At 41.1% G+C, this 13,830-nt stretch overlaps 1 protein-coding gene across 9 annotated transcripts in view; it reads left to right on the forward strand.

The window, feature by feature from the left end:
- Nucleotides 1-13,830, forward strand: part of LOC137295449 (spectrin beta chain, non-erythrocytic 5-like) — a 133,208-nt gene that overhangs the window by 109,063 nt on the left and 10,315 nt on the right. For 8 of the 9 annotated variants that reach the window (XM_067826821.1, XM_067826827.1, XM_067826826.1 and 5 more), the window contains exons 56-77: nt 73-133; nt 302-403; nt 847-1,113; nt 1,659-1,922; nt 2,266-2,412; nt 2,628-2,765; nt 2,882-3,007; nt 3,119-3,249; nt 3,637-3,823; nt 5,186-5,386; nt 5,597-5,692; nt 5,946-6,080; nt 6,638-6,820; nt 6,929-7,120; nt 7,623-7,778; nt 8,166-8,383; nt 9,022-9,211; nt 9,337-9,435; nt 9,894-10,076; nt 10,577-10,699; nt 11,692-11,703; nt 13,434-13,522. In XM_067826821.1, coding sequence (XP_067682922.1) covers nt 73-133; nt 302-403; nt 847-1,113; nt 1,659-1,922; nt 2,266-2,412; nt 2,628-2,765; nt 2,882-3,007; nt 3,119-3,249; nt 3,637-3,823; nt 5,186-5,386; nt 5,597-5,692; nt 5,946-6,080; nt 6,638-6,820; nt 6,929-7,120; nt 7,623-7,778; nt 8,166-8,383; nt 9,022-9,211; nt 9,337-9,435; nt 9,894-10,076; nt 10,577-10,699; nt 11,692-11,703; nt 13,434-13,522 — 3,300 coding nt within the window. The remainder of the gene's footprint in view (nt 1-72; nt 134-301; nt 404-846; nt 1,114-1,658; nt 1,923-2,265; nt 2,413-2,627; nt 2,766-2,881; nt 3,008-3,118; nt 3,250-3,636; nt 3,824-5,185; nt 5,387-5,596; nt 5,693-5,945; nt 6,081-6,637; nt 6,821-6,928; nt 7,121-7,622; nt 7,779-8,165; nt 8,384-9,021; nt 9,212-9,336; nt 9,436-9,893; nt 10,077-10,576; nt 10,700-11,691; nt 11,704-13,433; nt 13,523-13,830) is intronic. The other variant, XM_067826825.1, reaches the window with a different exon arrangement.

A 13,830-nucleotide genomic window follows, 5' to 3' on the forward strand; every position in this document is an offset into this window, starting at 1 on the left:
TCTGTCATCTTTAGTATGTGGTGTAAATGTGGATGATAAGAAATTACTGAAAGTTTATTCATTTTCTTTCAGAAAATCAAAACTTGCAGAATCATACAGACTGCAGAAATTCCTAGCAGATGCGCGTGAACTGGTGAGTTGGGATGACTCCCATGTCATATTGGAACCCTTCTTGGCCAAGACTTATTGTTTTTGTACTGGTATTGCACAACAAATTGTACAACTATGCTATGAAGTTTCATGGTGTCATGGCAACAAGCACACTTAGATATACCTATGTCGTGTATTTTCCCACCCACAGATCCAGTGGTCCAATGAGATGATGGCTAGGATGAACTCTGGTGACCTTGCTAAAGACGTGACCGAGGCAGAGAACCTCCTCCAGATGCATCACGAAAGGAAGGTAATGTCACTATGAAAACCTGCAGTTAGTCAGAACTAGTCTAGCTGTCTAGAAAACGAACTTTGACTTATAATCAGAAAAGCTATTATAATCACAATTGTCACTTCTGCAAATTGAATGGAGGAAATATTTTGAAGCAGCAAGATTTCGACTCATTAGACATTTGCCTGAATTAATCAAATTTTTAAATTTTTATTTAAACTAATCAGACTAAATCGTGTGAGCTATTTGAAGATGTGATTGTACTTTTGTTCTCTCTACATTTGAACCCCTCCTGCGGACGTTAAAGGATGATCAGAATATTGTTATACTGTACCATTGATACTAATGTTTATTTTATTTTGTAAGGAGGGCATGAAATTTGAGTGTAATGCCCAGCTGGGATATGTTTGATAATGTTTAAAAGAAAATCTTGAATGTGACAATGTAAATGTGTCCTCCAGGCTGAGATTGATGGCCGCAAGACTCACTTCACGTCCATCCGTGAGAGTGGGATGAATCTTGTGAACAACCAGCACTACGCCACGGAGCAGATCCAGAAGACGGTGAAGGAGCTGGAGAAGACCAAGCTGGCCCTAAGTGGGTCGTGGGACAAGCGGAACCATCTCCTGACGCAGTGCCACGACCTCCAGGTCTTCAAGGAGACAGCTGAGCAGGCCGACACATGGCTTGCCACAAAGGAGGCCTTTCTGGCAAATGAAGATCTTGGAGTGAGTGCCACCTTATCAGAACAGTTTCAACATGTCAACATGCTGACTCTTGTTGGTATAGTCTCCAGATTTTGAGTACTGTGGCTTTGAGATGAGTTTAATGACAATTAGTAATACTAGTGCATAAATCCTGTTCACTTATGCATCATTGGTGGGGGTAGGGAGTGTAGCCAAGAGTTTGAAGCTTTTATCCGTCGTACTGGAGGCCTGGATCAGTTCCCTACATGGATAGATTAGACTGTATGAAGCCCAGTTCTGGTATCCCCCAAAATGATTTTGCTGAAATATTGTTATAAGCAGGGTAAAACTAGACTCTCATCTACACTGACACATATATTTTGAGATGCATTTGTGGTTTACAATTGCTTCTATAAGATGCGGTCTCTTAACATAGGACAGTATGGGTATTGGGATTGATGTGTAGATCATTCATGAAACAACACCTTTAAAAGGTAGTGCAGCTCAACAAATCCAGTTAATGTTTAGGTCATAAACTAATAAGTTAACAGTATCATGAAAACATTAATGTTTGTTGTCTATTGCAGCACACTCTGTACAGCGTGGAGAGTCTATTGAAGAAACACGACGGCTTCGAGAAGACTGTGAAGGCCCAGGAGGACCGTATTGAGGACCTGAGCCAGTTCGCGACTGACCTGTGTAGCCAGCAGCACTATGCCAAGGACGAGATCACATCCCGCTGTCAGACAGTCCTCAAACGCAGGGACAACATGTGGCAGCTTGCAGCAGCTAGACGCAGAAAGTTGGAGGATTCACGACACTACCAGCTCTTCCTCAGGAATCTTTATGAGGTGAGTCTCTTGTCAGTCTTCTTAACAACCATTCTTGTCCATATTTGTCATCATATCTCAATTGCATAGAAGGATGTTCATGATGTTGATCACTGGATTGTCTGGTCCATACTTAGTTAATTTACAGACTGCCACCTTTACCTGGAATTTGAGCCCGGCCTCTGAGCAGTCGTGGCTTATTAGGAAAACTGCTACTTAAGATAATCGTCCTTTTTACATACCCTCTATGTATAATCTATCTGACCAAAATCATTAGTCGAGTGACTGGCCAGTTGTGTAACATCAAGGAGTCGTAGCATTTTGTTTTACCAGTGTCTTGTCATGAGACCGTCTCCTTCTTCAGGTTTCTGGCTGGATCAATGAGAAGTTGCAGGTCGCCCTTGATGAGTCATATCGTGACCCTGTCAACCTCCAGAACAAGCTCCAGAAACACACAGCGTTTGAAGCGGAACTCACATCCAACAGAAACAGAGTGGATGCAGTTGTCCATGTAAGTGAGGACTTGGCACTAATTCACGCACCTTAACACGATTATGAGTAAGGTTGTTATCAGTAAGGTTGCTTTGTTCCTTAAGGTTTTGCCGTGTCAAACCACAGCTGGGTATCTCCCATTGCCCCTCAAAGTGACTGCAGGACAAGTCATCTGTATTTATCAAGCCTCATTGAAGTCCATAGTAACCATCATGACTGACTTGTTTGTCACAGGAGGGTCAGGGACTTATAGATGACTCACATTACGCAACACCGGACATCAGGAAGAGGCTTGAGGAACTGGAACTCAGCTGGCAGGCCTTGATTGCAGCCAGCACAGAGAAGAAGGACCGTTTACAGGATGCCTATCGGGTATGGCTGTTACACATTGTTCACCATTTAATAAGCTTTGGTGACAAGTGGATAAATCAATAGGCCCACCAGGAGGCTTATTTATGTTACTGTATCATTGCACTCTCTTCTGACAGGCTATGCTGTTCAACCGTGTGGCAGACGACCTCAACACTTGGATGGATGAGGTGGAGAACCAGCTGGAGTCTGAAGACCATGGCAAGGACCTGACAACTGTCAACGCACTGCTCAAGAAACACCAGGTATGTGCCAAGCATCACTTATAACCAGTTGTTGCCAGTGAAGAGACTTTAAGGCCTAATTCTGAGATGTTGTACTGGGTACTATGATGAAGTGTTATGGTGGTGTTGCAGCAATTGGAGCAGGACATCTCGACACACCAGGAGAAGGTGCAGGATGTCCTGGATGCTGCGCAAGTGTTCAAGGAGTCGCGACACTTCCTCAACAAGGAACTGCAAGCTACGGCACGTGAGGTCTCAGATAGGTAAGTGTGTATTGGATACTTATTTTTCTCATGATTTCTCCAAACATCTGCACATCATGATAGGTGCATGTATAATGATTACATGTAGGTCATGTGAGACATCCAGATGTCCAAAGCTCTCTGTTTAATGGGAATCCTGAGATCATACAAGGTTTGCAAGGGAGGGGCCATTGTCATACATAAACCTTCAGTTCCATGTATATTGAATACCTTTAGGTTTTGGTATGCGAGGTCTCCAGGAGATACATGTTTTGGGATTCTTTGTTAAAAATATTGGCTTATCTCAGTCATATTCATCTCAGGGATTGTGATGTTAATGGATGTAGGATAAAAGGTGCAGTGATTTTGAAAGTTGAAGAATGTTATTTGTGAAGTTTCCACCCACAGGTACAATTCATTGTCTGAGCCGTGTCACATTCGGCGAGACAATCTGGAGGAGGCTCTAAGAATGTACCAGTTCTTTCGGGACGTGGAGGATGAGTTGTCATGGATACAAGAGAAAAGGCCAACAGCAGAGTCCACTGACCTGGGACATTCCTTGTCAGACGTTCAGAATCTCATGAAGAAGCATCAGGTAGATCGCTAGATATTTAGGATCTGTTCATGGGTCAGTCAGTTAAGATTTAAAGTCACAATATTTCAGCCATATTGTAACTCTGTTTATGGTCATTTGGGAGGTTGGTATCACTTTATAAATTGTTATAGATAAGTTATTCAATGGCATTTGATTAGTTAAATATCTGGGATGTTTGCATTTGCTTCCATAAAACAAAGATATAGGCCACAACCTCTAACTGATCATGGTGTCAATTGTCTGACTGGATGATAATTACATGGGTGGAGCCTGTGGTTACATAATTTTACCCCAAATTTTCAAGATTTCAAATTAATAACAAGTAATTAGACTGTATAGTTAATATTGTTATTTATTATTCATAAATATTAACTTCAGTGTTTGTGGAATAAAAGCACAGATTTATTCTGTACAGTTAAGACGTACAGAAACACAATAAGACTTTGAAGTCATTTTGCAACTGACATGTTTTGGAGCTATGACTTAAGAGATTGATCTTTTATTGTCAAGGAAGTTGAAGTATGACAGATGTCTTTGTGGTAACTACTGACTAATAAATGTCTTTTTATTGTCTGTGTCAAGTTAACGATTCGGAAAGTATGGTGAAACCATTTATACCAACTTTGTTGTTGTGCGGAAGTCAGTCTAATAAGGTCACAATAAATGTTTTGGATTTCACATGAATACAGAATATGAATAGAGTCACAGATTGCGGCAGTTTCTCTGTGTGTGTGTACAGAAGATGGAAAGGAGTCACAGTCCACAGTAATATGTTGCATGATGTTGGGGATTCACCTGTAATGTGTTTATCACATGATTCATTAAGCACCGCATGACCTGTGTTTTACATGTCACTCATCACAGCGCACTGTGAATATGTGCAATTTGATGAGGAGTTGAGCAATAATCATGTGCTCACTATCCTGTCAAATAATTAATAAACATCAAGCACTTGTAAAGAATTTGTTTCATATGTTGTCTTATATCTGATCTCCAGTACAAGCCAACGTATCAGCTTCACAAGTAGCTCTATAAAGTCTCACAAGAATTCAGAATAGATTGGAAAGGTTAATTGTTCTAATGAACCCTAAAGAAAGTGAGATTTTGTAGAAACTTATTCTTTACACATATGTTAAAACAGAGCATTATGATTCTCAGGGTTACAGTTTGGTATGTCTTTATAGAATTCAGTGACCAAAATGTACTGATAATAGAATAACTGGTGTCCTGTTATCATGATGTCTTGAAAGTCAAAAGGGACGTTTAGGGGAAGTTCCAGATGAGTGTCACTAGTTTTGATAATTAAGTACTTGAATCTGCTGCAAACCAAGGGCGTCATTGTGATTATCTTCCGTTTCCTAGACCTTAGAATCGGAGATTGTGGCTCACGAACCTCTCATCGAGTCTGTAGCCAATGCAGCCCAGTTGATGGTTCGCAGCAAACACTTCGCCTCTCAGGATATCCAGTCTCGTCTCGACGACTTGCATGGCCAACTGCAGCGGCTCAAGAAGACTACCACAACGAGGAAACTCAAACTACAAGAAGCACTAGAAGCACAGAAGGTGAATACGATTAACAGTAGCTATTAAGGCTACCTTCATGCAGTCCAGTCCAGAAAAGAATATTTGTCTTTAAGAAGCATAAAAGAAAGATTCTCGGTCAATGGCTTTTTGAAGAAATAGTGCGGGTTGGGACTTCTTTTGATCCAGGAAACAAATTTAATGATGGAATGTATGACAGTTATGTGATGTTTGCATTGTTTTCCTTTCCAGTTTTACACTGAAGTTGCAGAAGCTGAGGCATGGATGAATGAGAAGCTGCCACAGCTGACAAGCTCCGATCTCGGACGCGATGGAGACCAGGTTCAGGTCGGTTTCCATTTTGTGTCCATAATGTTCTGTTTGTATCTACCAGTATGGCCTTGTGTACATACAGAGGCAGAGAACTATTTTAAGGTCATTTTCATACATTGTTTTTATTTTTTCTGAAAGAGCACATTGATCGTAAGGAAACATCTTCCTCTTGTACACTATACAAACTTCATGTTTTGATTTGTTTTGACTTTAAGTGTGTTGTGTTACAATATAGTTTATAAACTCTTTTGAATAAATTGTTTTCCAGGCACTGATGAAGAAACTAGATGCCTTGGAGCGAGACATTGACAACTTCAGCAACAGCATTGGAGAGTTGTCTGCCCTTAGTCGCACAATCACAGAGAAGGAACACTACGACAGTGCTAACATAAAGAAAAAACAAGTGAGTCAGATGTCAATGTCATGTTGTAATTTGGAGCAATCTAGTGGTAGATTGGATAACATGGTGATCAGCAATGCTCCACTATCACCATGTAAATGAGACATTCAAAGTACTCTCTGAACTTGGCATCTTAACAGACTGTCCCAAATAATTAGGTCTGCAAGTTCATACTTCAGTTTAGCAAGAATGATCACAACTTGACTAGTCTGTGGCTTTTGGGTTTGTTTGTTGTTTAACGTAAGATTTTACAGCAACATTTCAGCTATATGGTGGTGGTCTGTACATAGTTGAGTCTGAATCCAGGGATCAACAGCATGAACATCAACCCACACAACTGGGTGACGATGACATGTGCCAACCAAGTCAGCGAGTCGGACAGCTAGACCCCATCAGTCACCCCATATGACAAGCATGGGTTGCTGAAGACCAGTTCTAACCGTGATAATTTCAGGTCTTCTGACTTGGGATTAGTTATAAAATTTCCAAAGTACAAAAACGTATATGTTACCCATTTCCTAAGCCATCAGATTTGAAATCTGAAACATTTTCATCTCCAGTCGGACATTGAGCAGCAGCATAGCCGCCTCCAGGACCTTGTCAATCAGAGACGGGCCAAGCTCATTGACAGCAAGAGGCTGTTTGAGTTCTACCATGAAGCCAATGAGGTGTCCAGCTGGATCTCCGACAAGTGTGTGGTCGCAGCATCCGAGGACTACGGTCAGGACCTGGAACACATTGAGGTAGGTCTGATCTTCTAACGCAGTTGCATCAGTTGGGGCAAATGACTTGTATACATTAAAGAAACTATCTGTTGGCATAATTATAATCAAGGATGTTCTGTGTTTAAGGTACTCCAACAACGATTTGAGGACTTTGTACATGAACTGTCATCAAATGAGGAAAGGGTTAACTCAGTATTAGCAATGGCACAGAACATGATTTCAAGCGATCATTTCGAGTCCACCAAGATCAAGACACGGGCGGAGGAAATCCGGCAAATCTGGTCCGAACTGAAAGAACTTGCTGATGCCAGGAGGGAGGTCAGTCATAATGTCAGATCACAGATCTCCTTATTGGCTTGTTGCAGTGATATCAGTTTACCCTCAGTGGGCAACAATTAACCCTCAAGTCAGTCCTCAGTATCGTCTTGTTGGGGTCAAAGATCCTAACCCGTTATTACTGGATTAGCATTACAGTCTTCATTGCTGATGATCAACACAAACTGCAACAATGATTAATAAATACTTGTGTTTGTAGTTGGTTCTACATAAAGGAATAGTTTGCTTTTCTGCTATCCTATTTCTGTCTGTCTGATGTTGAAGGTATTGTAAAAGCTTGTAGATTTTCAGTTTTGTTAATGAGGGATATCATACACTCTTTAGGCTTGTAACGGTTGAGGTTATGTATTGAAGCAAGTAAAGATTTGGTTAGACTGTTTCATTTAAGGGGTATTCTAAGATTTAGTAGACTCCACAGTTTCACATTTGGAAATAGATGTCATTGTCGTGACTGTGCTAATCCTGTTTATTGTGATGTCCCCAGGCCCTGAGTGGAGCGAAGGAGGTGCACATGTATGGTCGTGATGCTGACGACACCCTGGAATGGATACAGGAGAAGGACACAGTGGTCAGCAGTGATGACTATGGCCATGACCTTGAGAGTGTCCAAGCGCTTCTTAGTCGCCATGATGGTTTGGAGGTGAGTTGCTGCATGAACCGAGAGACAAGTATTGGTTTGTTTCAGGAGTGTTCTAATTACAAATGTTGGGGTATCCAGTAGTATTTGTGTTTCCAACCTGGGGTTTTGTTCTGGTAACATTCTTCAGTTTGCAGTCCTGTTTCAGCACCACTGCTTGGATTACAAAGCTGGAGATACTTACTTCAGCTGACATCTGCATTGTATCAGCTACAAATGGTTTAACTTCCTTTCAAGTATTTCACTAGTACTTTAGGCATTGAATACTAAGAGAATAAGACCTTTGGGTGAAGAATTACTGTAAAAGTGCTTGAATAGTGCTACCACTTATAATGAAGCTTTGAGGATTCTTTTTGCCTCAATATCTCACCATGAAATCTCAATATGCAGAGAGACTTGGCAGCCATTAGCGAGCAAGTGGAGACGATTACAAAGGAGGCTGAGAGCCTTCTTGGCCATTACCCAGATGCCCAGGAGCATGTTGCCGCCAAGCACGAGGAGATGGTTCAAGCCTGGAACTCTCTGGTGGAGAAGTCCACAATGAGGAAGGAGAAGCTGCAGCAGGCACAGCAGCTGCAGATGTACTTCAATGACTACAGGGAACTCACGTGAGTGTATGGTCCTAGATATCTCCAGGTCGCCACCAGTCCATGCTTGTCACAGCATCAGTGATTGCAGTATGTGAACTGACAGATATTGTGTCATTACCATGGGAACACTACTCATACTTTTGGCATGTTCAAATTTTGAGACAGAACAATTGTTCAGTCTCAGGTCCCGTGATGCTAAATGTTGTTACCTATTTATTACCTATAAATTATGTACCTATTTCACAACCTCACTCTTGGCATAAGAGAATAACACAATGACCACATCACCATACTGTGTCTGAATTGGATGTTCTTGTTGAACTATGCTTGTCGTAAGAGGCGACTAACGGGATCGGGTGGTCAGACTAGCTGACTTGGTTGACACATGTCATCGGTTCCCCATTGCACAGATCGATGCTCATGTTGTTGATCACTGGATTGTCTGGTCCAGACCTGATTATTTACAGACCGTCGCCATATAGCTGGAATATTGCTAAGTGCGACGTAAAACTAAACTCACTCACTCACTCACTCACTCACTCACTCTTGTTGAACTTTAGCATGGTATCTGAGTGGGCTGGCCCTGGACTGGATGCCACAGACACCCACCCTCAGACTCTTACTCAGTATTTATCTCCTTACTGTACTCATGACAGGGCTTGGATCAGCGAGATGATGGCCATCCTCACTGCAGACGAGTTGGCTCGGGACTTGCCGTCTGCTGAAGCCATGGTGGCCCGATACAAGGAGCACAAGGCTGAGGTGGACAGTCAGGAGGAGGCCTTCGTCAAGTTTGAGGAGACGGGCAAACATCTTATCAGCAAAGGACACTTCTTGTCTGATGAGGTATGTCATTGATTGGAATAACAGGGTGTTCTTAAACAAGATAGACTACCTTTCTCCTGGTAAGCTGATAACAGTTACATTTTCAATCTAATTGTTGATGTTGATGTGTCCTATGATGTTTCCAGATCCAGGAGAAGATCAATCAGTTGAAAGAATCTCATGATGGTCTGTTGCGCACACTGGAACACAGGCAGTTGTTGCATGAACAGAACCTGGAAGCCCAGGTATGTATTCAAGGCAACTTTCATAATGATTTGGGGTGTTCCCTGCTGCGATATTGCCGGAATATTGCTAAAAGTACCGTAAAACTAAACTCACTCACTCATGATGATTTGATATCTGTAGCAACTGCACTTTCCCTAGTGCCTGACTTTGTGGAAACAAGAGTTTCCAACGTAGTTAAGCATCTGGAAGCTGTGGTGGCTGAGTGGGTCAGATCTCTAGCTAAGCTGCCTTACTCTGAAAATATGGGTTCAAATCTCAAGTGCCTTCAGATGGTTTAGATCCTTCTTGACACTGTAACTACCAACATTACTTTGTTCAAGTCACTGTATGTTAAATTCTGAGTGATGTGCTTACTCCCTGAATTACAAAGTAGATCTTTCATGATCGACATTTGCACGATTTCACAATGGGAGCAAAGATTTTTGTAGCACTACTGATTGGTTGAATATGTCTATAGCGTCTGCGCCATGAGATGGAGCAACTGGACGCCTGGATGAACCTAAGGGAGCCATTGCTGCGGGAGAAGAACTATGGCAACTCCATATCTGCTGTTGAGGAGCTTCTGAGACGTCATGCGGACTTTGAGAAAACTGTCGATGCCCAGGAGGAGAAGTTCATGGCTCTTATGCGCGGCACTGAGGTGATTAGACTTGCATCTGATTGCACTTGCATCTACCTAAAACATTCCACTAACTTTTCACCTCCTGGAACAGTCACATCGTTTGTATCTTTGATGCTTTATGTCTATGTCTGCTGTGACTTTGCACAACAGTCAGTCAGTTTGCACAACAGTCAGTCAGTTTGCACAACAGTCAGTCAGTTTGCACAACAGTCAGTCAGTTTGCACAACAGTCAGTCAGTTTGCACAACAGTCAGTCAGTTTGCACAACAGTCAGTCAGTTTGCACAACAGTCAGTCAGTTTGCACAACAGTCAGTCAGTTTGCACAACCATCAGCAGTTGATTGTTCTAATGAAAAATGTTCTAAATATATGTGGTATTTTTCTTTCATATTTTATCATGTATCCAAGGAGAAAATGCATTAAAGATTTGAAAAGATTAGAACATGTGATTTTATGATAAATGCACTGAGTGGATATATAATCATTTAAATGGATATTAATCATGGTATTTTTGACAGATTGAGAAGGCATTTGCCAAACAGAGGCTGATGGAACAGCAGATGATGGTTGCTGATGAGGCTCGCAGAGAAAAGGACAGACTCGATGAACTCCGCCGAAAGGAACAGGACAGGATACTTGAGGTCAGTAGAGGTCAAGGACATGACCTGAGCTCTCGTATACCAAGGAAACTAATAACTTTCATGTTGAGTCAGGCACTATAAATTGCTTATCGTCATAGAAACAATATTTAACAAATCTGAATGTACTTTCAGTCAGTAATTTGGTTAAAGATGCAACTTTGTTTCCTGAAGAAAAAATCAGTTAAATGAGTGTAAAATGCCCAGTTCATAACAAGGATACAATGATGGCATTAGTAGCTTTATGTGTAGTGAAGGGGCTTGCTTCTGTTTTTTTTTTATACAAGCTTTTGGAAAGGGAAGACATATTCTTAGTGTAAGAATATAATGGGTTCGATGTGGGACAGGCTTTTCAGCTTTTACATTAGCTTATTTTTCAAATACCATGATCCTTGCACACTAACATACCTTTAGAAATGGAATGTTGGAATTGGTAAAGACAACCAAGGATTGTTGTGGCAGAAAAAGATTAAGATATTCAAGGCTTTAGTCCTTTCATACTAACATGACAGGTGATGGTAGATTATATTAACCTAGTCAGTAATTACTGCACTGCACATGTAGAGAGTTGATGCACCCTTCCACTAATCTGAATATGTCTCCATCTTTGTGTAAAAGCAAGGATTGGAATGTAGAGTCTAACCAGTATTTCTCATCATGTTGCATGTTTTAAATGTATCACAAGAATAGATGAAAGTGATAATTGTTCATTTGTGAGGTCTGCACTGATTAACACTGGGTTAGGGTGTGCCAAGTATCACCAGGTCTTACTGTGGTCCTTCAGGCCAACACAAGTAAAACTGGTTATATATCTCTGTACACCTGCAGTTATACTGCAGGAATGAGCAGTAATATGACCCACTCACTCACGTTGTGAATATAGGGTGACCGATCTGTTCCTGGATTGGGCATGTTTAGATGTTTATTGTATTATGCATGTCAGTGCTTATATCGGCATGGTCATTCCCATGACGTGGTGCCCCTTTCTTTTGCAGACACAGAGAGCTGTATGTGTAATTTTGACGTGCAAATGTTGATTGGTAGTATATGCTCGTTCCTATGTGTCTCACTAACCGCATGCCTCCCGTTTAATTCTCTCCTCTCTGGGGTGTCTATTCGTTCATGGTCGACAGGCAGTGAGTGTCTGGGGAGTACACGGGAAAAATGATCACTGTAGAAAACAGCTGGGAGTGATAGCTGTTAGGTATGTCACATTGGATGGCTGTGTGAAGCAAGCCAAAACAGATAGAGCTGTGATAATCTGTGTTAGAATTGATCTTCAGTAACCCATGGTAGTTGTAGGAGGCGACTACGTTGACATCGTGGTCAGGCTGTATGACTGACTAGGTCCACACATGCAGTTGCGTACATTGATGTTCAAGGTGTTGATCATGCGTCCAGACTTGATTATTTACAGACTGCCGCCATATAGCTGGAATATTGCTGAGTGCAGTGTTAAACAACAAACCCAAACCCACAAACAATAATGCCCTAATATAATGCATCCAAGTTAACTCATGCTGGTTTTTGTCAGAGACGTACATTAACAGAAAGATTTCTTGGCAGTCACTACGGGATGACTTCTTGATTTAAACCAGTGGTTGAGTTAGGTCCCAGACAGACTATTTCATTTGGTACTTCAGGCTCCAAGTTCACTTACACTAGGTCATGTACATTCAGTATAGATGTAGGTAAGATTAGCTGGTATCATTTCAATCTGTTTTCTACAAGTGATCATTTTCTTTCGTGTAAGATGCTTGTCACATATTTTCATATATCCATATTATTTTCCATAGTTCATCATTTAGGTTTGTTTTCCATCATTACATAGATGATGAACATTACTTATCAGATTGGGTTTTTTTTCTCAGTATGTCAGGGGAATGAGTAATCACTTAATCTATTAATTATGAAGCAATGGATATATCCTAACATTTGTTGTTACACATATAAGATGATCAGCTGTGTAGCTTGTGACGTTTAACATAAAGATGTGGACCCTGTCAACAGATATGATACTGAGGAGGAGGGAGGGGGGGTCTTATCTTCACAGGATGTGTGATCCCTTTTGTAATTAGTGTGTGCTAATTAGTGTGTGTTCATGCTCAATTTCAAGTCATTGTTTGATAGTCCACTTTGCTTAAAGTGTCAGCTTTTTCTTGACCTTGACCTTGTCACAGGTGGTATTTGTTTTGTCAATCACATGATCAGTCACGTGATCACCTTGTCCATGTCGTGTGAATCATTCTTGATTTGTTTCATTCTTTCATTCCAATATTTTTGGTCTTTTGCTTTTATGTGCAACTAGTGCTTGCTTTGAAATTAATTTTGTTTGTCAACTACTAGAAATGGAGTTACCATGGAAACTAACAAAGAGGTAAAAAGTTTCATCCAGTATTTATAATTTGGTGAGGATTTTTTGTGCTTTTGAATGAGAAATAAGGTTAAGGTAGTACAGTTCAGCAAGTGAAAAATTACGTAATGTATCATAGGCGTGTATTTTGAAGAAATATGTTTAGAGGTGGTTATGGGGAACAACCATCTTTGCTGTGATGATAGAAAACAGCAACAATTCAAAAACGTTTGATACACTGCTACTCCTGTAAATAAAAGATTAAAGCCGTTTAAAAATTGAATTGTATTTCGAATTTGTATCGAAAAAGTGTTTTTGCGATGTTCATCTTGTGAGGTTGTGTGTCGAACTGTGACCTGAGACAACATCTGTGCCCTATTTCAGGAGCGACGACGAGAGGAAGAACAGAGACGTAATCGGGAAGTATTGTTGCGTCGCCAGCGTGAGGATGAAGGTGATGACGATGATGGAAAGTAAGTGCACTTTGCGGTCAAAACATTCGCTTCCCCAAATGGGTAAAATATGTGAAGCCCATTTCTGGTGTCCCCACCTAGATACTGCTGGAATATTGCTAAAAGCGGCGTAAAGACACACTCACTCACTATGATCTGGGTGGCATTGATTATGAAAGAAGTCAAATGTCAACTGTTCACTGATATCTCCTTTGTATCAGGGCAGTTGGGTAGCCAAGTAGCTAAAGCGTTCGCTCATCACCTCAAAGGCTGGATTCCCCACTTAGGTATCTGTGTGAAGCCCATTTCTGGTATTGCTGGAATATTAC

Source organism: Haliotis asinina, chromosome 8, assembly GCF_037392515.1.
Source record: "Haliotis asinina isolate JCU_RB_2024 chromosome 8, JCU_Hal_asi_v2, whole genome shotgun sequence".
NCBI classification, from domain to species: domain Eukaryota; kingdom Metazoa; phylum Mollusca; class Gastropoda; order Lepetellida; family Haliotidae; genus Haliotis; species Haliotis asinina.